The sequence below is a fragment of the Trichechus manatus genome, unplaced genomic scaffold (assembly GCF_000243295.1).
Source record: "Trichechus manatus latirostris isolate Lorelei unplaced genomic scaffold, TriManLat1.0 scaffold00068, whole genome shotgun sequence".
Lineage (NCBI taxonomy): Eukaryota > Metazoa > Chordata > Mammalia > Sirenia > Trichechidae > Trichechus > Trichechus manatus.
Window position 1 is genome coordinate 4,879,390 of NW_004444004.1, and position 27,746 is coordinate 4,907,135.

Below are 27,746 nucleotides of genomic sequence, written 5' to 3' on the forward strand. Positions count from 1 at the left end.
TTTTTTTTTTTTTTTTTTGGTAAAGAAAAGGTTGCAAGAAAATCTACTTGACAATAGACATGTGCTAACATGTGATTTGGGTGTTTTGTGGGCTAGATTATCATTTGGTGTGTGTACTTTATAGGCTTACATGTTGCTTACTTTAGAAAGTTGAGGCTCTAAATGAGTGTGTTCATATATGTTAAAAAGTTCTTAAAGTGCTCTATAGTTTTATTATTGTACTGCATATATATTGTTGTTCTAACTTCTAGAGTGTATTATCTTCTAGATACCCTACACAGCAGGAAGCATTGCTGTGAAACAATTATATTAAAGAAAACTCTCAGTTATTCTTTATGGTCTTATTAATCAAATGTTTTGGTCAATGCACATTATTAATTTTGAAATAATTAATACACAATAAAATATACTTAGTATGATAACTAGACTGAACAGTATGCAATCTTTTTTTGGTGATGCTGAAGACCCTTTGAAATCTTGCAGTAGTTCAAGGTTATTATCATTGCACTGACAGTGTGTGGGCATGCCCATTAATTGAGGGTTCTGGTTGTCAGAAAGCCAGATATCAGAGACTCTGCTACATCCTGAATGGTGTTTATATTTCGCTGGTTCTCCAAATGAGCCCATACAGCTCAGCCAAGAGTACTCTTCCAGAGGTCACTGCCTTACCCTTTGGGATGCCTGGAGGGCATGACATCTTGCTTGTCCTCCAGGATCAGTGCTGTCCCCGGGAGAAGAGCCTCCTGCACTACTCCTTTATTCCTGTAAGTCCCCTGTTGTTGAAATGGGAAGAAGATGGTAGACGGATGCACTTTCTCTACTAGGTCCAGTGCTTCCATTTCAACGTCAATAAACTCGGAAACTGGGCACAGATATGGGAGGCCCACTAAAGCCATGAGACAGTTAAAATTTTAAAAGCAGTGTGGCATGTTGGATTGGGAGATGTATACAATAAAGGACAGATGCAACAGGGAGAAACAATCGAAGAGAGAAAATAACGTTTGAGAAGGAGATTAGGAGGTGGAGAACATACAGAGTGTGAATGAGAAGAGAGTGGGAGAAGACATTAAAATGAGGAGTTGCAAAGAGGAAAATTGACACTGGCTAAGGGGTGTGGTCTCTCTGAGTCGGAATCGACCTGATGGCAACGAGTTTTTTTTAAAGGGATATAAAGTTGCTTTCCTCCCTAAAGCAGATGAGCCCTTTTTTCTCTTTCTCAGACATGTACCCTATATAATTGTCCACTTGTCAGAAGTGTCTAGTTAGCATATTGCCTCATCTTCACTTTCTGTTTTCAAACATTTTCCATTGAAATTGTTGCATGTGTGAATTTGGCAAAAATGAGAGTAGAACCAGTTTGTGTTGCCTAGAAGGAGACGAGTAAGAGGCAACTTCCTAATGACTTGCCAGAATGATCACTGTTGCTGAATGTTTTTGAAGATGATGCCTCTGAAGGTGATGGCTGTCTGCATGTGTGAATGGGGTGACTAGAAGGGCTCATGTGGGACCATCATTTCCTTTCCCCCATCCTCACATAGAACACCAGGCCTATGACTTGGCCTTGTAGCTACAGTTGCAGGGTCAGGTACCACTTTGAACTTGCATGTATACATTAAAGGGTGCTAATTTTTGGAAGACATAAATTTCCTTAGCCACGAAAGACCCAGCAGGAGGAAATAGGCTTAATATTCCACCAGAGGGAATGGAAGTAGACAGATAGGCTCATTGGATACTACGATACTAGACCAAGGGTGAAATTTTCTAGGTTCTTCATTGGGTCTGGCATGACTTTAGCAGGTTCCACTTGAAGGCAGGAGAATGGGTTAATATAATTTCCACCATGGAACTTCCCAACTATATCCTTCTGGGATTTGCTAATATAATAAAAGATACCATAATAAGAGCATTGAATGTTTAAAACAGCCCAGTTTAATCCTTTTTCTCAGTAGCTGTATTTCCAAGGACATCATTCATAGGATGAAAGTGTTCCATTCTAAAAAGTGCCGGATTACTTAGTTTTCCAGCGAACATAGTCACCTCGTTACTAGTATATTGCTAAGTGGATGATGTATTTTAGATGGCAGTATAGGGGTATTACATTGATTGTTCAAAGTGATTTCATATCAGTTATGTCCTTCAAACTTCCTATGATGAAAGTAGGGCAGAGATTATCCCTATTGTACAGAGAAAAGCAGAAGTTCAGAGAGGTTAAGTGACTTCCACAAAATCGCCCCACTACTTAATAACAAAGCAAAGCAGACGTAGAATTTAGGTCTCTTGACTCCAAGTCCAGTGGTGTTGAGCAATATACTGCTTATCATAATATGAGAGTTACCTAACTTGTCTTGCAAATGGGTTTTAGCCAATGGGATATGCAAAAAAAAAATTTTAACAGAAATGGGTGAAGCCAAGGTGGATCCAACCCATCTTCTTAGCCAGAGATTACAACAGTCCTTGGACCTTTGCGTTTACAAGTTATTCCTCCAGAGGGCCTAATTTACTAACAGGAAGTAACTTAGTGTTTGTAAAAAAGCAAATCTGTTTTTTCCCAATTTCCATGTTACTTTTTGAGGCCGTTAAACCTTTTCCCATTATAAAAATAATACTTTTGGCTTATGAAAATTGAAATATTAAAGAACTATATTAAAATAGAACATAAGAGTCCCCTGTCATCCTTCCTCTTAGAGAGATTCCTTCATAATCCAGCATATAAAGGGTATTTGGAGTCTCTTCCTCACTTAATAAATGCCTACTTCCTTTTCTGCTTAGAATTAGTATATTTTACTGAATGCTAGATCTAAGCCAGAAATATATCTATTCTGTGGAACCTTTGTTTTAACTTTTTAACCCACCTTGCACTGTCAATTTTTAAAGGACTTAGAGCCAACAGTAAGATCTATTGTTTTAATGCCTAACTTTCCATTGTAGTTACCACGTAGTGCTTTCAAAATTTCCAATGGGGCAGGGGGAGTGGGGGCTTGAAGGCCCACACAATGAACATTCCTTCTACCAAAAACATATTAGATGCTAACTAAAAAATTAATCTCTCCCCTGTGTAAGGGAAAATGCACATTTTAGCAATCCAGGAGGTAAGAAATTCCTGTGAGTCCCTCCCATAATATGCCCCCAAACAGGATATTTGGCAGAAGTGCCAGAGATTAGTACTTTCTTTGCAGAAATCAGTCCCTCTGGGACTATTGGTCTCACAATGAGTGCTGCCCTCTTTGAGACCACCTGCAGGGCTACTGTTTCCATAGGAAGAAGGATTCTGAGGTACTTCAATATCCTTACCAGATATAAGACTTCAGAAGCCTTCCCTCTGGAGGGTTATGGCACAGTGCTCTCTCACCCACAAATCGAAGGATGGGGCAGTTTGGCAAGTTTAAAAATAAAAAAGGCAACAGGTCTACTTCCCTGGTAGTTAAGTAGACACTATGGCATTTTAACTCTTAAAGATGACGAGGGCAACATTTTGTACATGATCTATGTGGGACATTGACTAGCAGCCTTTCAGTGGTTTGGAGAAATCAATGAACCTCTAAAAGCACCTATTACCCAGCTAAAGGGTGATCTCATCATTAAGGAACATCTGTTAGGAAAGGTTGAGGTTGTCACTCATTGGAGGTGGATACCAAAAAACCCATTGCTGTCGAGTCGATTCTGACCCATAGCAACCCTATATATCCCTTTAAAGATACTTTTATGTCTTTCTAACATGGCTTGCCCAGAGCAAAGCCCAGGAATATTGAGATGAAAGGCAGTCATTTTTAGTGTGATGGATCTTTAACCTGCCATTCTCACTGCCTCTGCCAGAAATAGTCCTTATGTGTATAAAATTGTTTCGCTTCAGGGACACATAACATTGAGTACAGATTGTATTTGGCCAGGGGGAGGGGACAAAGGGAGGGAGAGGGAGGAAGTTTGCTGGTGTCAAGCTACGGGTTATGGGATAAGGGCATCTCCCAGGAGGGCTCCAACCCCAAGGACTCCAGTAGAGATCTCCTCGCAAAGTGCTCTATTAGACCTCTTTTATCTCAAAGAACTTCATGGAAGACCATGGGATAGAGCCATATGTGCAAAAAACCAATGCATGAATCTGAGCTGCATGCTTACTTTGAGCACAGGTCTAATATATTAGCTCTCTCATTCGTTTAAAAATCAGATACAACAGAATTGGCTGTTAATGTAGGCTTAATTTAAGAGCATGATTTTAAATGCTTATATACTTCAGTCAGAAAATATTTGTGCCTGCTTTTTATGTGCCTAGCTCTGTGCTAAATACTGTGGGGGGATACTACATATAAGACAAGATTCCCTGCCCTCAGGTTATTTGCAGTCTATTTGCAGAAATAAGACACACACACACACACACACACACACACACAGAATTTATAGTAAATGCCCAGTAAGTGGTCTTCGAGGCAACAGATACAGTTACATACACTGTAGGTCTTCCCCATTCTACCCCTACCATTCATCTTCCTCCTCAGCCTGAGTGAAACAGCAATCATCGTGAAATCTGCCCCCACCATGCCGTGTGTACCTAACTAGCAGCACATAGCCACCAGCCTTGTGTTCTGGAAAGCACCTTTTCATTCATCTGCTTAAAAACCTTTTCTGGTGCATTCTTTATTACTATCCCCAGTTTCAGCTTTCTTTCCTGATTTCCCAGGCCCTGCTCTATTTGCCCTCTGTCTTCTCACTTCCTCATCAATATGCTATATCCATTCCTACTTTCTGCCATCCCTCCTACTTGAGGTGCTTTACCCTTTCCTTCCTATCAATCCATCCTGTTAGGCCTGTCTCACAAGTCCTACCTCCTCCAGTAAGCTCTGACTGTCCACCACAAATTTCTTTGAACTTCCTTTCTTTTGACGTGCTACAACATTTATACTCTTTTCTTTCCAATTTGGCACCTAATTTTCTTTGGTCAGGTAGTTGTTTGCTATTTCTCTTTTGTTAAACTTAGCCTCCCCAGTTAGATTGCAAATACAGAATATTACTTAAGCTCCTAATTAGTCACCCAGCATAACCTGTCACTATGTGGATTCACAACTGAAAGTATAATACTTGTTAACTGACCCACTGACTGATTCAAAGGAAAGGAAGCTCAGGCAGTAGCCAGGAGGGAGTTGTTCCTTAAAGCCAGGGTTGTGAAATGTTTGCCTCTTAGAGCTAGCCAGCCTATGTGTTTTTTCTTTGGGAAAATTATTTCTGAATTTTAAAAGTATGCTTTGTATAGTATTTTGCATTTAGCTTTCTGTATCAATCTGGATTTGAATGTTGCTTTTTTATGTGTTTTTTCTTTCTTTGGAAAAATTATTTCTGAATTTTAAAAGTATGCTTTGTATAGTGTTTTGCATTTAGCTTTCTGTATTAATCTGACTTTGAATGTTGCTTTTTTATGACGCCATATATCAACATTTTGCGTGTTTTCCATTGCTTTTTTTATGACTATTGTTCTGTGGTTTTAGGCTGAATTTATCCAGGAGTGTTTCTCTGTATCTGTCTTCTGTCATTCCTTTTCTTTCCCCGCATGCTCTGTTTTCAAGGAGCTAGAAAGTGTTTTAAAAAATAATGCTGGACTTGGCCATATGACATCCAGTGAGAAGGCCCAACAAAATTTCCAGGAATTTTAGGGGAAAATGACAAGTGGACCTCCTACAACAAGGAAGACTCAGGTGACAGTTTTCTAAAATGCCTTTAGAAGGCAAGCATAGCATCATCCAGGGATTTCATCTGAGGAAGAATTGTTTGCTTTGCCCTCTCCCTGGCTACAGGCTGAACCTTGAACCTTGTCTAGCTGTGTTGCCAGTATATGCCTTTGACCCCAAAGTGGCACCTGGCAAGAGGTATTTCTGAATGGGTACAGAGTCATCCCCACTGTTGGATAAAAACACCACCACCACCACCATCAATAGCTTTAACTACAGTTTCAAAACTTGTCCCCCACTACCTTCTTGGCAGACCTGGATCACTGTTTCCTCATCCATGAACACATGATAGCAAATAGGCATGACCTGTCTCCATATATTGGATCTCATTTCATATAATGAATATCATTCATTCATCCATTTGTTTGTTCATTCACTTATTCATTAAATATTTATTGTGTCAGGTACTATTCTAGATAGATGCTAAGGTATAGAGGTGAGTAACTCTCAGCCCCTGCCTTTAAGGAACAGATGGCCTAGTAGGGGACACAGACTAGTCAGTCAATAGTTAGAGTTTAGTGTGGTAAATGCAATGAAGAAGTGAGCACTCAGGAGGGGCATCTAATCAGGAGGGGTGGGGAGGTTAGGTAAGGTTTCCTGGAAGAAGTGACCCCTGAACTGAGGTGAGTCTTAATTAAAGTGGGAATAGGGCTAGCCAGGTAAGGGGCAAGTGTCATTCCGGGCAGAAGAAGCAGTATTATGAAAGCGGTAAGCATGAACACTCTATTATTTGAGGTTGTATGAATACAACTACAAATAGTTCAGAATAGTGCATGGAGTGGGAGCGGGGGAGGGGTAGGAGATGAAGCTATAGAAGTGATTGGTGACCAGATCCTAGAGGCCCATATATGCCATGCTACAGCCTTTAAATTTGATTCTGAAGGCAGTGGAGGGGGGGGGGCACTGAAACAGGGAATGACATCAGATTTGTAGCCACAGGAGGAAGAATGGGTTGAAGGGAGGGGGTAAGAGATGGAAGGCAGGAGAAAAATCAGGCTGCTGGAGTCATCCAGGTGAGAAATGACAGTGACCTGGCCCAAGGGCCAATATCAGTAAGAATAGGAGAGGAAAGTGTGGGAGGAATATTTAAGAAGGAGAATTAATAGAACTAGGCAACTAATCAGATGGTAAAAAGAGGAGGGCATCAAAGATGGACTCCAGAAATCAGGCTTGGATGACTAGTTGGAGAAGGGCAAGGTAGGGAACACAGGAGGAGGGGTAGTTTCGTGTTCTTTTAGGTGGGGAAAGGCAATGGAGAATTAGTTTTATTTTGCAAATATTTAGTGTGAGGGGCCTGTGTGGCATCCAAATAGAGGTGTTAGTAGCCAGTTAATTACGTGGGGTAGAGATGCAGCAGAGAGTTTAGAGCTGGAGGTACATATGGGGGAGTCACTAGTGTAGATGATAATTAAAACCTTGAAAGTAGATAGTGACCTAAGGGAGAAGTGTGTTTACAACAGGTAAGGACCTAGGACAGCTCCTAGGGAATACTATTTAAAAAGCCGACAGAGAAAGAGGCTTCTGCAAATGAGATAGAGAAAGAAAATCCAGAAACATAGGAATGGAATCTAGGAAAGTGTCATGTGAAAGAAGGGGAGAGAAGGAGTTAGCTGCAAGAAATGCATGGTCAGCAAGGTCAGTTTTAACTGAGAGGTCAACGGTTTTAAGGACTGAAAAGTGTCCATTAAATCAGTCAAGTGGGAGGTTAATTTGTGACCTGTGGGAGTCATTGCAGTTATTTGAGGACTGAGAGAGGGATAAAAATCTAGATTTCCTTTTCAAGGAGTTTAGCTAAAAAAGGAAGGACTTGAGGGACTATAGTAGCTAAAGGAGGACATGAGATGGCAGGAAGTTCTAATTTTTAAGGACAAGAAAGATCTCAATGTACTTTAAGCCCAAAGGAAAGGAAAGTGCCAGTAGACAGAGAGAGACTGAAGATACAAGAGGAAAGAAGAGATACTTGATGGAGTCGGATCCCCGGAGAAGTGAGAGGAACTGAGCTCTAAAGCACCTGTATAGGGACAAATCTTAGGCAGAAAGGGGGACGCTGCTTTCAGTGAGATGCGAGAAGAGAAGAAGATGCTACTGATAGAGATAAATGCATAAGGGTTGGAGAGGAAATGAAATTAAAGGAGTTCCCAACTGAAAGCCTCCATTTTTTCTCAGTAAAGTAGAAGGAATATCATCTGCTGAAAGAAAGGGAGGAGGAGGTGGAACAGAAAGATGTTTGAGCAAAGTGGTAAAATTCTGTAATACTGGTGAGGGCAATGGGGCAAGGAAAAGCTTGCCAAACACCACTGATGACCCATCTAAGGTCTGAGACCTTTATAGTAAACACCAGTCTTCATAGCTGTGTGATTTTTTTCCCCAGCAACTCTTAGCAATCTTAGTATACAAGTGGAGAGGTTAAATGGTTGGATTCTGTCAGGATAGGGTTTTGCAGGGTGAATGCAAGAGGAGGTCAAAGGGTGAGAGTTTCCAGGGCAATGGCTAGGGAGCAATTTACATGATGGAACATAGAGTAGGCTGGATAAAACGGAAGTGAATCCAGGTAAGAGCTGAGAGATTGGCTGAAAAATGGAGGGATCCAGAGACTGGAGGTCTTGTTAAGATCAAAGAACAGGTAAGGGCTGGAATGAGTTTGAAGACTAGAGCAGGATGGGATGTTTGAGCTCAGAGAATGAGATAACAGTGTGAATATTTCAGAGAAAGAATCATTCTGGGTATTGATAAGGCCTGGGGAAGCTGTAGTTTTCCACTCTGACTGCACATCAGAATCATCTATGGAGCTTAAAACAAATCATTTGCTCAGATCTCACCCCCAGACGTTCTGATATAGTAGGTTCTTGGTGGAGTGTAGACATTGGTTTTTTATGGAACTCTATAGGTTATTCTGATATTGCACCCCTAGTTGAGAACCACTAGTTCAAAGGGTGACCATGGCAGTAGATTGCAGAAGTGGAATAGAGGTGAAATTCGTTAAAGTTGAAGGAGGTCCAGGTGCTATAAGGAAAGGTGGGAAGGAAGTGTCCCATTTATATATGTACATTTCACAGAGCTATGGCAGCATTGAATGTAGGAAGAAAGATTGGGAGCCAAAGTCCTCAATGAATAGGGGACCTGGCTAGGACAACTAAATGGCAGTAACCTCAAAGTAGGAAATTTTATAGGCAAGTGCAGAGCAATGATCTTAAATCAATAATCTGGAGTAAAAAGTAGGAGACTGTGCCCTTCCCCATTCTCCCAGGCCTACAGGACTTGAGATAGGGAAGAATGAACAGCCTTCATCAGGATTATATGGGAAAGTAGTACCCTCCTTGGATAGTAGGGTTTAAAGTTGTTCTCATCCCTGACTACATCATAGAAATACCCGAGGAACTTTAGGAAATAAAGATGATGGGCCTACCCCAGACTAAGTGAATCCAAATCTCTAGGGGTGAGGCTCTGGCATCTCTTTTTTTGAGTGTCCCAGGTGAGAATGATGGATCGTGAGTTTAGGAACCGAAGGCAAGAACTAAAGAGGGCATTTAATGAAGTGGTTGAGGATGTAGGAGAATTTGTTTATAACGGGACAAATACTAGCCACTATTGACCCATTGCCGTCTAGTCGATTCCGACTCCTAGCAACCCTATAGGACAGAGTAGAACTGCTCCATAGGGTTTCCAAGGAGCACCTGGTGGATTTGAAATGCTGACCTTTTGGTTAGCAGCCTTAGCTCTTAACCACCACACTACCAGAGTTTCCACTAGCCGCTATAGGAAACACAAAATATTGGGGGAAGGGGTGTGTGGGAGATGATAGATAATTATAAGGGCTTTTCCTTTTTTAAAAAAGGTAGTAGAATGGAGAAAGATGTTAAACATGAGAGACTCAGATTAACTGGTCCCTGAAATCACAACCAGAACTCATGCATACTCAGAGGGTCCCAAGGTCAAATGCTATTTGTAGTTTGTGGTCCAATCAGCAATTTGTGGCCTTTTTTTGTGGCCTTTGTTCCGGGTTCCAATAGAATATACTTAAAAAATGGTACTTACTTGGGCTTCTCTTCTCTGCAGGTATCACCCAGAGCTGATTAGGTTAGGCCTTATCAGCCTAAGGCTTAGGTTAGGTTGAATCTTAATGCAAAGGATCAATGCTCACAATTATCTGGGGGAGATACAGACATTTTAGTGTTCCTTAAAAATAAGAAAAAGAAAATAGAAAAAAGGCAAGGGGCTCCAATCTGTTGAAGTTTTTAAAATGACACTTGAATAATAAATAGTGTAGCTGTTAAGAACTTAGCCTCTGGAGACACAGTTGGGATCCTGGCTCCCAGGTTCAAATCCTAGCTCTGACCCTGCCAGCTATGTAACCCTGGGTGTGTTGTTTAACCTCCCTGAGTCTCACTTTCCTCATCTATAACACAACAATACAATAACAGTAAAGCTTACTTCATAAGATTGTTGTGGAGATTAAATGAGGTAACCCTAGAATCACTTTACACATAGTGAATGTTCCACACATGATAGTCATTATGTGTGTGGACCCAAGCCAAACCACGTGGTAGGGAAAGTGAGAATGAATAAGATACAATCTCTGCTGTCTAGTTGCTTAAACTTTAGCTAGAAAGATAGGTATGTAAACAAGAAATAACAATCCCGTGTTGGCAAGTGCTAAGCTCAGAGTATACAATGGGTAGCTCAATGGGAGCGTGAAGGGAGAGGCATTTAACTTCGTCCGTAGAGGGAAGACAGGAAAAAGACTTGCCAAAGGACAAGAAGCCCAAGAGTGAGTTTCAAGAATAAGGACAAATGGGAGTTATCCACACAAAGGGGGAGGCGGGGGGGGAGACTGGAGAAGTAAGGCTTTCCAGGGTTAGGCCTGGCATGTGTAAAAGCTTAGAGCTAAGAGAAAACCTGGCAGTTCAGGGAGCATGGAATGGGTATGGGACAGTGGGAGCCATGGCAAGTTTAGAGGCTGGAGAGGTAAAGTGAACACATATCATGCACGCCTTTGGATTTTTGGCTAAGAAGTGTGAACTTTTAACATATCGGTAATGGGGAGCCATTTAAGGATTTTAAACATGGCCACGAATGCAGTCAGATTTGTGTTTTTCGAAAGATTACTCTGGCCATAGAGTAGAGAAATGAGTTGAAAGGGGAAAAAATGGAACAAGTGAAACTAGGTGAGAAATGCTGGTGCCTTGGACTAAGGTAATTGTTTATGGAAATGAAAAGAAGAAGATGAACTCAAGACAAGTCTAGGATGGAGAACTTGGTGACCAAATTAGGTAGGAATAAAGTAGGACTCAAGATGACTCCTAAATTTCTGGTTTGGGCAATGGAACCAGTGTTGGATTACCAAGTAGGCAGAGTAAGCATGTACTTCAGGCATTCAGCAAAGCAGGGGCACCCAAGCTGTGGAAACATTTTGATTTTGGATATATATATAGCATTCAAAAGACTCAAATTAATCATCATAGGAACATCAGAACTTTTTGGATTTCCCTTACTTTTTTATGCTTTAATGTTGTTTTTATTTGCATTACATACTGGGGAGGGGGATCATAGTCTTTTCATTGCTTAGAGCCTCCAAGAGGAGGAGTTATGTTAGGCCTTAATCCTCCTCTGATCTGGGTGATGAGTGGTATCATTTCACTGAGATAGGGAACACTGGAAGAGGAGCAAGTTTGGGCTTCCTGCCTCTGTTACACTTAGCCCTGAGTAAAGAGAATAACATGATTAGGCTGGCAAGGGACTGACAATCAGGTGGCCTTCTAGGGAGACACCACTGAGCCAGCATAGCTCAGCCCAGATGGAGTGTTTAGATCTAAGTCAGTATGTTCCAAATGTGCAGCCAGTGCTAATAGAGAATGAGAAAGTTTATTTGCTTGCAAGAGAGGTCATAAATGCAAGTTGATAGAATGATTGGAGATATAGATTAAGGTAGCAGTTCTTAACCTGTAATCCAGGGGATTTATGAACCTCTGAAATTATGTGCAAAGTTGTGTATATGTGTATAGTGCATTTTTATGGGCATAAATTCCATAGCTTTCTTCAGATTTTCAGAGTGGTCTTGGTTCCAAACAGGTTACCAACCCCCAAGAGTAGATTTCCTATGAAGTGAATGAAGCTTCCTCTTCAGAGTTCCTCACTTGCATGAGACTCTTCCAAGGTTCTAGGGAGGAGCCCTAGCATTTTTTTTATTTGTAATTTTGTATTGTTTTTACTTAAAGGGCGCTCCCTCCCAAAGTATATAGTGTCTGGCCCCCAAAAATCTGGATCCCCCTGCCAACTACAGATTAGGGAATTATCTAACATGAGTTAGTATCCGAAAGTGGTTCAACCGAAGGGGAATGAGTGTAGACAAAGGATTGCTAAAGGCCAAAGACTGGGTTAGGAAAGGCAGAAGCAGCAGCAGCAGCAATGCTAGTCAAAGAAAGAATGGTCACTGAAAGAGTAGGAGAATCAGACCATGTCAAGAAGTTGGAAGGAGAGGTAGTTAGCCATGCCCAACATGATGAGAAATCAGGAAAGAGGAAAATTAAGAAAAAGATTACAGGAGTTAAGACTAGGACATCTTTACCGGAATGGCAAGAACAGAAGGCATGCAAAAAGCTGATTGTTCTGTTTGCATTTATGAACAAATAAAAATGGTAGTTGAACAATATAAATGGTAGCTATGGTCCACAAACATGCAGGGGACATAGGAGTAACAACAGAAACCTCTAAACTTTATTGTCAAGTCAGGATAATATTCATTAATAAAGTAAGTTCACTGTAAAAATGGAATTTATGCTGAGGTTAAATTCGATGGCTTTTATGTATTTTTAAAAATGTGTTCTGTGGCCAAGCCAAAACTTTGAGTGACCCTTGTCACCCTCATCCACCTTTCGTTCCTAATCCTTTATATTCCCTCTCACTACTGAAATTCCTGTATTTCTGCCCCATATCTCTGTCCACTAACTAGAGATATGGAACAGTGAGAGAGGGTGGAAAGGAAAAAAAAAAAAAAAGCCATAGATGACATTTGAACGTGAAAGGTTTTGAATTTAAAATTTATCATGGGTAATCCACAAAATCAGTAATCCATATATGGTTAACTGAGTGTTATCTACAATTCAGGCCAAGGAAACATGTATTTGAACCAGAATGTTCTAAATTGGCCACCCTAGCAATTCTGAAGTTGATTGGTTTCAGCTGGGTAAACCTGCTTCATGCTAACTTACCCAGTGTTGGGAGGGTGAGTATTATTTTTCTGAGTGTGAAACGCAGCCTTATCAGAGATTGATGCTCAAACCTGCTGATACATTCATTATGGAAGCTACTATATGCCATTTTAGAGTAACTTCCTTCTGGGATATATTTCTGTATAGACTAATTTCATTAAAGTTCCCAAATTAATTTCTCCAGTGATTATATTTTAAAGACTGTGACTTAAGTGTTGATATTTTTATTTATAATTGTGTCTATGAAAAATCTGCTAATTGAGAAGAGCAATGATTTTGAATGGCTAATATGATGGAATATAATAGGGGCATGGAAAAATGTCTACATAGTAGAAAGACCAAACAAGGGAACTGGTTTGGTTTTCTTAGAAGTAAATAAGATTAATTCAGTAAAAAATTTGTAGCTTTTTACTAGCCATGTTGTGTAGGAAATGATTAAAACTGTTTTTAATCATAAGAATGTGTAATATTATTGATTTGCCATAGTATCCTTGTTGAACAAAGACCAAGAGGTTATTAAGATATGCTTCATAATGTAAATTAAAGAAGTTCTAGTTACTTGATATTTAGCTATGATTAAAATGAAAACAATTCATAACATTTTAGGGTAAACACTTTTCTATTCTTTTCTAATAGTAAACCTCAGCTTGTCATGAGTGTAATCAATTTCTATTTTGGTAAGTGGGATTTGATTCAACAAAACCAGTTAACCACAATATACCTAGATACCCGTCGGTTACACCATTAGACCGATAAATGAGATAAATCAGTTTGACTGAAGGTTTTGTTTGAATTGGACTTTGGAAATTTTTGAGTTATTTGGACATAACGAGTTTTGTCAGACTCTCAGCCACTTCTACAGAGAAAATTAGAATTTCTGGATTTAATATTGATAAAATTGGATTGGAATCGGTTGTCTTTCAATTTTGTAATTGCTTTGTTGAACCTAATTGTACAACTTATGGATGCCAAAACTATACCGCAAACAAATACATGTTAACATTTTGCCTTTAGCCAATAAGAAGAAAGAGAAAGAGCGCCCAGAGATTTCTCTTCCTTCAGACTTTGAGCATACGATTCATGTGGGGTTTGATGCAGTCACCGGGGAATTCACTGTAAGTAAATTCCTTATTTTGTTTTTGTAAGTCATAAAAAATTCCTTTGTGAAAATTGGTTTCAAGCAAGAATTGCCACATCCCAAAATGTCAGACTTGATGTTTTTGATAATGTCAAGTAAGACGAACGTTGCCTAGACAATCACAGATAGAAATAGAGGGTGGCAATAAAATTGGCAAAATTATTTTGTTTATCTCAACAAAACATTTGGTCACTCTGTAATCAGTCTTCAACTTGATTGAAAATACTGAGTTACCATGACATAGGAGATGGAGTCCTGAGTAGAGAAACTCTGCTTGAGCTCATTCTTTATCGTTTGAAGTGAATAAGAGAATCATCTATTCAACTTTCCCAGTGAGTACAATCCATCTGAATAATTCAGGCTTTACACTGGAACCTGGATTGCCCAGATCAGCTAAGCACACTAACAAAAAATATGCAGCAAGATTGACCTATTCTTCCCTTTGATTTCAAGAACATAGCGTATTTTTAGGATTATTAACGGGTATATTTTGTAGATGTGCAAAGCAGCAAACCTTGTTTCAGGAAAAAATATTGATATATTGTGTATGCTTTAGTAGTTATGTGCCGATATATGTCAAATCCACAATAAATACCAGTAAGAATTCTCTGGATAGATAATAGCAACAGATCCAGACTTTCTTTGGATGTTTGTAGTGCTCGAATAGCACAGATCACAGATCTATAACATTTTATACTTTTTTTTTTTAAGATCTGGCATCTTTTTTTTAGATGGGTGAAGGAAAAGATGTGGCTAGAAACATGTCCCCAGGAAGATCAACTACCTTTTCCATACTAGTAAGGAATTCAATCAAAATGTGTATCTGAAATAATGAGTAATTTTGCATGCATTTGAAAAAAAAAAAAATCCTTGATAGAACCATCACCATCAATTCTTGGGTTGTTAAGCCAGAGAGAAATTTAGATATTAAATAGCTGAATTTCTTGTTTCACAACATGATGGTTAATGATTAGATTGTGTCATATGATTAAGTGAAAAAAGAGTGAACAAATGAATTTGATTTAGAGAAGCAAACCATGTTGCTGAATTGACAGCCAAATTATCTTCTTTTCCCCAATATTTCTGGAATTAAGCACTATGAGAGTGAAATGGAAACTGAGGAAACACCTTGGCCTTGTAAGTGGTGTGAGTTGACCTGTTCTCAGCAGCAAACAGAAGAGAACGTGAAGAAATATTGATATTGATAAAGTTGAGGTATTGATATATTTAACTATTTCATCCTCAAAGTCAGAGACATTGTTCAAATGTCCTTGAGTTTGAGCCCAGCCTCTTTTCTGTACTATATTTTGAGAATCTTATCTTAGCCACACGTTAAAAGTATATAATCCCACCATCACCACTACCATCACCATTATTACCACCAGAAAAAAAGACTTTTTGTAATCTGAACAATTTTAGAGTTTTTAAAACACATAAACAATGAAATTTGTAACTTTTTTCTGGCTTTTGAAATAGTTAAAGCGCTTAAGCTTTAGAAAAGTTTCGTCTAATAACTCTTCCCTTTTTTATTTTAAGAACTTTGTCTTTCTGGTTTTGATCTTTTTATTTTATCTGTGCTTCTATGTAAACTTGTGTTTTATTGTTGTCATTCCATATTTTTCTTTTCTTTTTCTTCTTCCTTTTGTTTTCTTTGAGGTGAAAGTTTTCTCCTCCACAATTTTCATGTGGCATTCTATTTTTTTTTAAACCAATGTTTTATTCTTCCCACTCTTTCCAACTTACTTTACATGTTATGATACAATCTCTCTTATCTTTAACTCTTTCTTTGTGCTTTTCTGGGGTCTGACTGGAAATGAAGGAAAGTGAATCATCACCAGCTGACTGAAGCACCGGCCATTTTCACTTTACACTCAATTAAAACCCAAAGACTTAATCAGAGGGGTGTGGGGTAGGATGTGATGGAATAGTCTTTCCAATTTCATGAAGAACAGTCTTATAGAACCAAACCAAACAAAAAACTGCCCCTCAACCCCCAAAACTTAATCTGAAATAAAACAGCTGTTTGGATGCAGTTGGTTATTAGAAAACCACTGAATATATAGACAGACACAGCCCAGATTTCTAAATCTAAACTACTTTCATTCTGATGATCTTCTTTTGTAACTATTTGTCCATACATTGTTTTTAAATTCTATCTTGAGAGATTTTTTTACTATCTTAAGCTCCAATTTACATTTGCTGGGTTACTAAAAATACCAAATGATAATAAACCTTTAAAAATAATTTTATTGGTAGGATTTAGAACTGGGTCCTAATTACCACAGTACTATTAATCCACTGAGTGTGTGTTGGAGGAGGTCATATTACTAATTTTGATTATTACAGTTACTGAGGTTGAATTTTGAGCAATTTGTTGAACTGTCTAGTCCATTTGTCTTACAAAGGTCCTGTTATTTTGAATATCTGGACACTGATTTGGTGTGCTGTTTGGTGCTTACCTTATAGTTGATTGGCCCATATAATCTTGTACACCTGATCATACCCTTGGGCACTAAAGCTAAATTAGTTTAGGAGATGAAATTTTTGATATTAAATTATTATAAGTCCTTACCCTTTATATTACCATTTTTGTCCCAAATACTTCAGAACTCCCCTTTCCAGACTTCTAGACCTGTGACGGTCGCTTCAAGTCAATCAGAGGGAAAAATGGTATGAGTGATATAAATTATCATTTCTTACGATAAGATAAATGCTTGGCCTGTTATATCATGCTGCCATTCTCCTGGGCTACACTCTAAAATCCCCAGCTTGATGTACATCTGGTTGTTATTGTATACGTGGTCAGGCATTGATATGTGCTCCTGCTTCTGACGCTCAGAAACCTAGGTCTCCATTAGCTGTCTAACTTTTGGGATTAGTACCTCAATTTGGAGTAACATGATGGCTGATTTGTGGCAAACATTCAAATTTACATATCAGGTTCCATTGGTTAACTGACTTGTCTGAACTTAAAAAAAGAAAAAAGAAATTATGTTGGCAACGTAGCCATGTGGTAAGTACAGTTGTCTGGAGGACCTTCTGCTATTGACAGCATATTTTTCCCGCTGTCTAGTGATCACACGACTATTTATTTATCACGAAAGTTTAGAAGTGCCATGGGAATGTATAATAACTGCAAATATTCTAATGACTATGGTAATGATCATGCCAGTGATGTCTGCTCTAGTGGTTATGTGCAATGCATACCTGGTTTTGTAACACTTAATAACTCCTTTGGCCATTACAGTATTAACCAAATGCTATTAATTGCACTTAGAATCAGAACTGGGATCATGCATGGGCTCCTGAGTTCAAATTTTTGGCTTAAGGCTTTAGCATCATATGCGTGATTAATGCATGTAAAAATGTCGTTTCATTGTGCTTGGAGTAACCCCGAATGCCAGGAATCAAGGCCCTACATCCCAAATCAAATCAGATGGGTGAAAGCATGTTTCTGTAGCGTTGGAGATATATTTTTGTTTAGACGAAATTGATACCTTATATCTGATCTTATTTCGTGGAAGTGGGACTTGGGAACTGCAGCATTAAAACAAAAATATTCAAGTATGGTTTGAAATGAAATGGTTTCTCTTTCCCTGGTCTAAATTGTTTACGAAACTCAAACATAGAGTCTGGCTGTGTGGGAACATCCTTAATCTAGTTTTTTCTAAGCCAGCCATGACTTAGCTAGAAAGTACAGAAGAATCACATCAATGAGAGGAAGTGTTAAATTCAGCATTGCCTTATAGCCATCCTTTGAATTTTAGCTACATAGACACTTCCAATGTAAAACTGGAATTGGTTAACCAGAATTGGGAACTGAAATTTGTAAGTTCATCACATGGCCACTGGCTACCTGTGATCACCTAGTTATAAAACCAACTTACAAATTATCGGTGAAGCTTTCCATGATGCCATCCTTCTTCCCTCCAAATTCATGTTTCTACCTTTTAGTAATTTCTCCAGTCATTTAATGGTAATATTTATTATTGCGTATTTATGGAGGAAATATCTGGCCAAAGATGGAATTATGCATCCAAACTTTGGAACGTTGTCGTTTTCTCTGTTTCCTTAAATCTGTCGTCCTGTAGCTTGTCCTGCCCCTGATTTAGTTAATACCTCCCTATTTCATAATTGCCCCAATTTAGAAGGGATCCCCCCATTCAAACCCATTGGTTTCATCTCCTTCCCACCTTCTAAGTTGTCCCACATTCTGTTTTAACTTTCTTTTCTTTCTTTATTTACGTCCATTACAGCCAGATCTCTATGGCTCACAGATGTGCCCAGGGAAGCTCCCAGAGGTGCGTCACAGGCCCAAAAGAAGCTTGCATCAAAGTGCTTCTTTGAGATGTCATAGCACTGCAGCAGCAGGTTCATGTGTGTGCAGTAGAGTTGTTGCTTGGCTTATCTCACTTTTTTGTTGTCATTCCCAAACTCTGGAGGCCCACGTCACACATTGTTTTACCGAGACTTCATGGGACAAAGCCACATAAATTCTGTCTAGATGCACTCCAGGAATAGTGTGTCTGTTTCTCTCTCCAAGTTGCTCTTGGAGGTTGGATAAATACGAAACGGGGTCATCTGTAGGCTGAACATATAGGAAAGAATGCTGAATGCTCAATGAAAAATTAAACTCTCTGTGTAATTTTTGCAACTCTCCTTGGTTAGATTTCCAAATACTCCCTCCTCTCTGCTCTAAATACTTTAGGTTATTGCAGATCCTCACAAGGTTTTGGCACGGTTTTCACAGTCCCGAGGTTTTATATGGCCAATGAATGAAGTGGGGAGGAGGGAAGGGAGGAAGGTGGAGAGGAGAAGGAGGGCATGCCCTGGGGGAAGCTGCACGGAAAATGCCCAAAGCAGCATTAATGTTACAATTTAGCATCTCAGTGGTTATTGCTCCTCCACGCTTCTAGTTTTGTCTCCTCCCAATCCCCCTTTCTGTTAAAGCTCTAGACCCAAAAAATTACATTTTATTACCACAAAACATAAACTGACCAAGGGTGAGGCCTTCCTCTTATGCCAAAAGATACTCTGATTGCAACCTGCCCCGAAACAGCTTGTCTTATTCCAGTCATATGAAATCCATTGATCGGCACTATACTATGCTGTGCACAAATTTAGAGAAGTCTTGCTATGTCTGCCCTGAGTCACCAGAAAAAATAAGCTAAGCCGTAAACATCATTTCATGGATGAGCAGAGTCAATATGGAGGTGATTTTCATGTGCTTTTTTTTTTCTATCACAGTCATACTCCCACCCACCCTTTTTAAGTTGGATCCTAGTTTTACCTATGTGTTTTGATTAGAGAAGAGAATGACTGCATTATTAAGTTACTAACTTTAAATCTAGAGCGTAACTTCAGTTTCCCAAGTGTAATCCTACAGGTAGCATGGGCTTCTTGGTGAAGAACTGTACTGGAACGTGATAACGCCACAGCTGAATGTTCTGAGCTGCCATTCTTTCCCTTTGGTTGTCCACAGGGAATTCCTGAGCAATGGGCACGATTACTCCAAACCTCCAACATAACAAAACTGGAACAGAAGAAGAACCCACAAGCTGTTCTAGATGTTCTCAAATTCTATGATTCCAAAGAAACAGTTAACAACCAGAAATACATGAGCTTTACATCAGGAGGTAAGAGGAAGGCTAGGGTATCAAAAGGCAAAGAAGTTATTCCAGTCTTAGAACCCCGTGATGAAAACACTCCTGTAGTTCCAGTTTCGTCTCCAAATGGTTTCAACATAAGCAAACTGAAAGATGAGTTGGCAGTTGAGGTTGATGTTAGGAGATTTATATTACTTGAGTGATGTTTAGAACCAAATAAGAAAATTGTTCAGTGAAGCAGGAGTTGTCAGTTTGAATCAGCAGCCACAACGGTTTAGTGGTGTGTTCATGAAACAAGAGGTATATAGAGCAAACTTTGGTCTCTTCAGATTTATTTTATCCCTTAGGTTCATTGATTTGCACCATGATGACACAGGACAAATTTTGTAATTGCCAGGTTATTTTGATTAGACCCCCAAAATCAGACTAAATAAAGAAACCATGTCTTGCTACCTATAGTGATCAAATTAGCCATGTAACTACAAATCTTGACTTTATTTGCTTGTGTATAAACCTGGCCTTTGTTTGGAGCTTTGATGTTTAAATTTGCAAGATGAGCGATTGAAAAACATATACTAAAAAATACTTTTCCATTTTGAGAAAGATCATCATCCGGTATGCCTCTCTAGAACAATTTATTATTCAACATCTAAAGAAAGAAGAAGGAGCCTTGGTGGCGCAATGGTTAAGCACTTGGCTGTTAACCGAAAGATCGGTGTTTCAAACCCACCAGCCGCTTCACAGAGAAAGATGTGGCAATCTGCTTCTGTAAAGATCACAACCTTGGAAACTCTATGGGGCAGTTGTACTCTGTCCTATAGGGTCACTATGAGTCAGAATTGACTCAATGGCAAACAGCAACAACAAAGAAAGAAGGGAATACTGTCATTAATGCCCCAGCTATAAAGGTATATCTACCTTTTGGCATTGGATTTAGTATAAAACAGGCTAGAAGTCTCTTTAAGAGCAACACAAGGATACACTTGGAACGTGAAGTGTAGGGGTGTCCGATTTGGCTATATCAAATATCAAAGCCCAAACTTGAGGGCATATGGCCATTCAACATGCTAAAGACGTTGTTTCTTTTTTTAATGAGAAGATTGCTTAACTGCTGCTATTCAAAGTTGAAGACATAATAAAGCTGCCAAGGACAGCTTGTTTTTTTAATGACACTTAGTTTTCCACAGGAATAAAATGTCTAAGAGAACCTGGTGACAGATTGAACAATGCTTAAAATAAAGGAGATCAAGGGCTCTGCCCTAAGTTCACCACAGAACCATAGGCGACCAGAGGTCATTTTAGTGTAACCATTAACACCCTTCAGATTCTCAGAGTTTGTTCTTCACTCCAAATAGCCACTTCTGTTTAACCCTTTGGTTTTCTCTGTCAATTCTAAAGAGGAAATCCTGACAACAGATGTTAGAATTTAACAGTATCTGAATTACTGCACTATACTGAGTTGAATGAAACTCACCGTTTGTTTTCTGAATGCCCTAGTGTTGAGACTAATAGGATAGGAGGAGATGGGGGAGGAGAAGAGGGTGAAAGGAAGGAAGGGTGGTAGGGAGGGAGAGAAGGTGAGAGTGGAGGGGGAGGGAAGGAGGGAGAGAGAGAGAGAGGAAGGAACAAAGGGGAAGAGGTGGGGTGAGAGAGGGAGGGAGAGAGGGAAATGGAGAGAAATCCTGGATATAGATGTATAGAATCACATCATTGAGGGGTAGGTAATGTCAACATCCCTCCATATAGATGAGATTCACTGGAGGCCTTCATTAAGATATGTGAAATGACTTGATGAGAATATGATGAGCTTGTAATGATGTGAGCTATTTTAAGAAAAACAAACTATCATTTATCATAATACCTATTTAATACTGAACTGGAGAATTTCCTTCTGGTCAAAGGCATGCAATTTTGTTGCTGTGGTTGTTTTTTTGGAATGAACTCTAAATGAGGCAGTCTTGATGGAACAATGTTGACTTCTTTATCCTCACTTTTCAGATAAAAGTGCACACGGATACATAGCAGCCCATCCTTCGGTAAGTGAAAAATTCAAAGCTGTTTTGTGTGATTGGTGTTTACAGGAGTCCAACAGAATACACTTACCCAGATCCAGTTTTTACATATGGAATGTTGTAGAAACCATTTTATCGAGGTATAATTTAGATACAAAAAATTAACCCATTTTTAAGTGTACAGTTTAGTGAGTTTTAGTAAATTTGTACACTTACACTACTGTCACCAAAATCCAGGTGTAGAACACTTCTATCAGCCTAATGAGATCTCTCATGCCTGGTTACAGTCAATCCCCACCCCCGCCCCCAGCCCTAATCCCATTTAACGTAAATGGAACTATACAGATTTGGGGATTGACTTTTTTCACTCAGCATAATTCCTGGAGATTCATCCAAATTATTACGTGTATCAATAGTTTGCTTCTCTTTATTGCTGAGTAGGAGTCCATGGTATGGATGTACCAGTTTCCTTAACCATCCACCCTTTAAAGGATATCTGGGCTCTTTCTATTTTATTTTATTTTATTTTATTGTGTTTTAGGTGATCTTTCCAGTTTTGTGACTTTTATGAATAAAGCTTCTATGAGCATCATGTACAAGTCTATGTGTACATGGAAATATTTTTGCTTCTCTTACACATAGAATCTTGATCATAATAACCATAATAATAGGCACTTCTCTTTACTGAACACTTTTTACAATGTTCCAGGCAAAGGGCTAATACCTTACATGCATTAATTCACTCAATCTTTCCTACAATTCAATGAGCTAAGTCTTACTATTGTCCCCAATTTACAGATGAGAAAACTGAGATTTAGAGAGATGAAATAACATGTCCCAAGTCACACCACTATACTGTCTCCTTTTAGTGTCACCTGTTCCAACAAACTGAGGCATAGAGGGGGAAGTGACTTTGCCAAAAGTCACACAGCTAGTTTTAGCAGGGAAGTTACTAGAACATAAGTAAACTAGTTCAAAGTCCTTGGAAGGGCTGTAGTATTTGGAAGAATATCCATATACATTAAACAGAAGATGATCTTACGCAAGGTTCCCCTTTCTGTGATTTAATTTTTGTATCCTGATGGAAATTATTTCCTGCCTCACTGGCTTTCTTCGGGATGAAATAATTAGCATTAGCGAAAGCCACCTAACCACTTATCCAAAGAGTCGTGGATGGCCAAGCTGATTCTTCCTTTTGTAGAGGGCAAATGCTGGCCTGCCTGATGTCATCCTGGGCAGCCAAGGTGACAGCAGTAGAGCATTAGTGGTAAAGAAGGAAGGCTCTAGACAAAGGTGTTTAGTCTGATTCCTCCACTTACTAGTTGTTTGACTTTGGAAAAGTGACTTAGGTTCCCTGAGCCTTTTTCCTCACCTGTAAATGGGAATAATAACAGTACCTATCTCCTAGGGCTTGTGGGAACATTAAATGTGATAATGTATATAATGTACTTAGTATTGTACCTAACACATAATGTGTGTTTATTAAATGTAAGCTATTACTACTATTATTTTTAGATCTCAACAAGAGAAAAAACTCACTCTGCACATGTGAGGCTTGTTTGGGGCCCTGCTACTTATGTCTTGCTCAGATTCCCCAAAACAGAGCAGGATGTGGCTCTCCCATTCTGACTGGTCATTTCCTCAGCTCCTTCTTTGCCATGACAGCCTCCTGGCCCACTCTGAAAGCAACACATGGAGGGAGGTATTAGGAAAGTGGGAAAGACAGAAAATGCCAGCCTGCCATGATCAACACATACCTTACTTCCTTTGATTTAATTAATATCATACTTTTATATTGCCTGCTAGGTATCCTGGCAAAGAAAAAGTTATTATTATTTTTTTTTAGGTAGGTTGGTTATTTTAAACACCAACCTGCTAGGATGGTCTGCATATTGTGTTTATTTTTGTTAACAGTTTATATCTCCTAAAATTTGGCCTTTCTTTGAGCTCTTGCTTCTATTTATTTTGCTTATAGAATTAAAACTAAATGTACACAATAGACAAAATATCCCATCAAATCAGAAAAAAAAGATGGTCTCATTGTTTGACAATAAGACTAGATATTCACTTATTTATCACATATTTATCAAGTGCCTTCTTTAAGGAAGTTTGGGTTTCAGTTTGGTAGGAGAAGGTAAGATACGAACATAAAGAAGCTCAGTACAATATGGAACATGTTGTTAGGTGCAGTTGAGGTGGTTCTGACTCATACTGACCCTATGCACAACTGAACAAAACACTGCCCAGTCCTGTACCATCCTCACAATCGTTGTTATGCTCTAGCCTATTGTTGCAGCCACCAAGTCAATCTATCTCGTTGAAGGTCTTCTTCTTTTTCGCTGACCCTCAAGCATGATGGGCTTCTCCAGGGACTGGTCCCTTCTGATCACATGTCCAAAGTATGTGAGATGTAGTCTCACCATCCTTGCTTCTAAGGAGCATCCTGGCTGTACTTCTTCCAAGACAGATTTGTTCGTTCTTTTGGCAGTTTGTAGTATATTCAATATTCTTTGCCAGCATCATAATTCAAATGTGTCAGTCCTTCTTCTGTCTTCCTTATTCATTGTCCAGCTTTCACTTGCCTATGAGGCGATTGAAAACACCATGGCTTGGATCAGGCGCACCTTAGTCTTCAAGGTGACATCTTTGCTTTTTAACACTTTAAGAAGGTCTTTTGTAGCAGATTTACCCAATGCAATGCGTCATTTGATTTCTTGACTGCTGCTTCCATGGGTATTGATTGTGGATCAAAGTAAAATGAAATTCTTGACAACTTCAGTCTTTTCTCCATTTATCATGATGTTGCTTATTGGTCCAGTTGTGAGGATTTTTGTTTTCTTTATGTTGAGGTGCAATCCATACTGAAGGCTGTTTTCTTTGATCTTCATCAATAAATGCTTCAAGTCTTCTTCACTTTCAGCAAGCAAGGTTGTGTTATCTGCATAATGCTGGTTGCTAATGAGTCTTCCTCCAATCCTGATACCCCGTTCTTCTTCATATAGTCCAGCTTATGGGATTATGTACTGAGGATACAGATTGAATAAGTACGGTGAAAGGATACAACCCTGACGCACACCTTTCTTGACTTTAAACCATGCGGTATCCCCTTGTTCAGTTGAAACTACTGATACTTGGTCTGTGTACGATGTTCTGCATGAGCACAATTAAGTGTTCTAGAATTCCTATTCTTCACAGTGTTATCCATAATTTGTTATGATCCACACAATCCAATGCCTTTGCATAGTCAATAATACACAGGTAAACATCTTTCTGGTATTCTCTGCTTTCAGCCAACATCCATTCAACATCAGCAATGATATTCCTCATTCCACATCCTCTTCTGAATCCGGCTTGAGTTTCTGGCACTTCCCTGTTGATGTACTGCTGCAGCCGCTTTTGAATGATCTTCAGCAAAATTTTACTTGTGTGTAATATTAATGATATTGTTCAGTAATCTCCGCATTCGATTGGATCAGCTTTCTTTGGAATAGGCATAAATGTGGATCTCTTCCGGTCGGTTACCCAGGTAGCTGTCTTCCAAGTTCTTTGCATAGAAGAGTGAGCACCTCCACTGCTGCATCTGTTTGTTGAAACGTCTCAGTTGGTATTCTGTCAATTCCTGGAACCTCGTTTTTCGCCAATGCCTTCTGTGCAGCTGGGACCTCTTCCTTCAGTACCATCGATTCCTGATCATGTGCTGAAATGGTTGAATGATCAAATTCCTGAAATGGTTGAATGTTCTTCCCTTTTGGTTTTCTAACTCCAGGTCTTTGCACATGTCATTATAATGCTTTTTCTTCTTGAGCTGCCCTTGGAAATCTTCTGTTCAGCTTTTTTACTTCATCATTTCTTCCTTTTGCTTTAGCTACTTGACATTCAGGACCAAGTTTCAGAGTCTCTTCTGACATCCATTTTGGTCTTTTCTTTCTTTCCTGTCTTTTTAATGACATCTTGCTTTCTTCATGTATGATGTCCTTGATGTCATTCCACAGCTCACCTGGTCTTTGGTTATTAGTGTTCAATTTGTCAAATCTATTCTTGAGATGGTCTCCAAATATGCCCATTGCTTTGAGAATTCAGAAAGAAGAGATTGCTTTTTGCTGGGGAGGGAAAGGCAAGCAGGGCCTTGTCTCCAAGGGCTTAAGCTCAATGCCTGGTATAAAATAGGCACTTGGTACATATTTGTTGAATGTTGGACTATTGAATGCTTCATATAAAATGTGGCATGTGAACTAGATCTTGAAAGTCAGAAGAGATATGGATCTGTGAAGATGGGGGAAGGGCATTCTAAGTAGAAAGAAAAACGTGAGAAAAGGCACATTGGTAAGGAGAGCAAGGTAACAAGAGGTATGGATTTGAATGAAGGCTAAGATGCAAGAAAGGGAATCATAAACATTAAGCCTTGGAAGTTATGTTAGAACCTAATCATGTTATTGTTGTTAGCTGCCGTTGAGTCAGTACCCGACTCATAGTAACACCATGCACAACAGAATGAAACACTACCAGTCCTGTGCCATCCCCATGATTGGTTATGTATCAGACCATTGTGATCTATAGGATTTTCACTGGCTGATTTTCACAAGTAGATTACCAGGCCTTTCTTCCTAGTCCATCTTAGTCTGGAAACTCACTGAAACCTGTTCAACATCATGTAAGCTTTCACTGACATATGTGGTGGCTGCACATGAGATGCAATGGCTGGGAATCAAACCCAGGTCTCCTGCACGGAAGGCAAGATTTCTACCACTGTAACTGCCCCCATAGGGTTTCCAAATACTGCCACATCTTTCTCCCATGGAGTGGTTGGTGGGTTTGAACCGTAGACCTTTCAATTAGCAGCCAAGTGCTTAACCACTGTGCCATCAGGGCTCCTGAGTCAAATCATAAACCAAATATCCCATTCCCGTCAATTCTAACTCATAGCAGCCCTATAGGACAGAGTAGATCCTGCCCCATAGGATTTCCAAGGTTGTACAGATCAGAATGGACTCCCTGGCAATGTTTTTTTTTTTTTTAATCTTTACTGAAGCATACTGCCACATCCTTCTGCCTTGGAGCAGCTGCGGGGTTCAAACCTCTGACCTTCCGGCTAGCGGTGGAGCATTTTAACCACTGCATCACCAGGGCTCCTTAATCAAATCGTAACAAAAAACTAAACCAAACCCGTCCCTATCGAGTCTATCCTGACTTATAGCAACCCTATAGCAACCCTATAGGACAGAGTAGAACTGCCCCATAGGGTTTCCAAGGGGCGGCTGGTAGATTCCAACTGCTGACCTTTAGGTTAGCAGCTGTAGCTCTTAATCACTTCACCACTAGGGCTCCATTTAAAAAACAAAACCAAACCCATTGCCGTCGAGTTGATTCTGACTCATAGTGACCCTATAGTATAGAGTAGAACTGCCCCATAGAATTTCCAAGGAGCACCTGGCGGATTCGAACTGCCAACCTTTTGGTTAGCAGCTGTAGCAGTTAAGCACAAGTCCACCAGGGTTTCCCCAGAGGCCGTAAATAGTATTCTAAATACTATTTGGATTTATCAGAATGCAGTGGGAAGCCCTTGAAGTTTTTTGGAGCAGGAGAGTTAGATGATCAAAGCTTTTGCTTTGAGAAGAGCAGTCTAACAGCAAATGTCCAGGATGAACTAAGGGCAGAGGGTGAGACTGGAGGAAGAGAGACCGGTGAGGAATATTGCAAGTGTCCAGGCCAGAGGTAATGAGGGCCTGAAGTGAGGTAGTGGCAGTAGGAATGGAGATTAGGTTCAAATTTCAGAGATGTTTAGGTATTGATCAGATGCTGGAGGAAAGGCTGAGCTTAAAATGTTTGCAAGCTTAGAATGATTGGGTGGCCAAAAAGATGGGGATGTCATTTTCCAAGAGGAGCAAATTTCTGAGGGAAGATACAGGGTTCTCTAGTGATTATTTTAAGTTTCAGGGGCCGGCAGGACTTCCAGGTGGAGATAATTGGTCAAACTGCTTGACTAAGGCTATGTTTCTAGTGACTGAATGAAGAATTGGACCCTTAAATTCAACTTGGGTCATTTCAGTGGGACTCAGTAACTTAGGAAT

The 27,746-nt window shown here is 39.6% G+C and overlaps 1 protein-coding gene across 5 annotated transcripts in view; it reads left to right on the forward strand.

Annotated features, from left to right (window-relative positions):
- Positions 1-27,746, forward strand: part of PAK3 (p21 (RAC1) activated kinase 3) — a 339,855-nt gene that overhangs the window by 256,665 nt on the left and 55,444 nt on the right. For 2 of the 5 annotated variants that reach the window (XM_004379776.2, XM_023734474.1), the window contains exons 3-5: positions 13,937-14,037; positions 19,543-19,696; positions 21,665-21,702. In XM_004379776.2, the coding sequence (XP_004379833.1) occupies positions 13,937-14,037; positions 19,543-19,696; positions 21,665-21,702 (293 nt within the window). Of the gene's footprint in view, positions 1-13,936; positions 14,038-16,667; positions 16,731-18,316; positions 18,362-19,542; positions 19,697-21,664; positions 21,703-27,746 lie in introns of all 5 variants that reach the window. The other 3 variants (XM_004379772.2, XM_004379773.2, XM_004379774.2) reach the window with 3 other exon arrangements.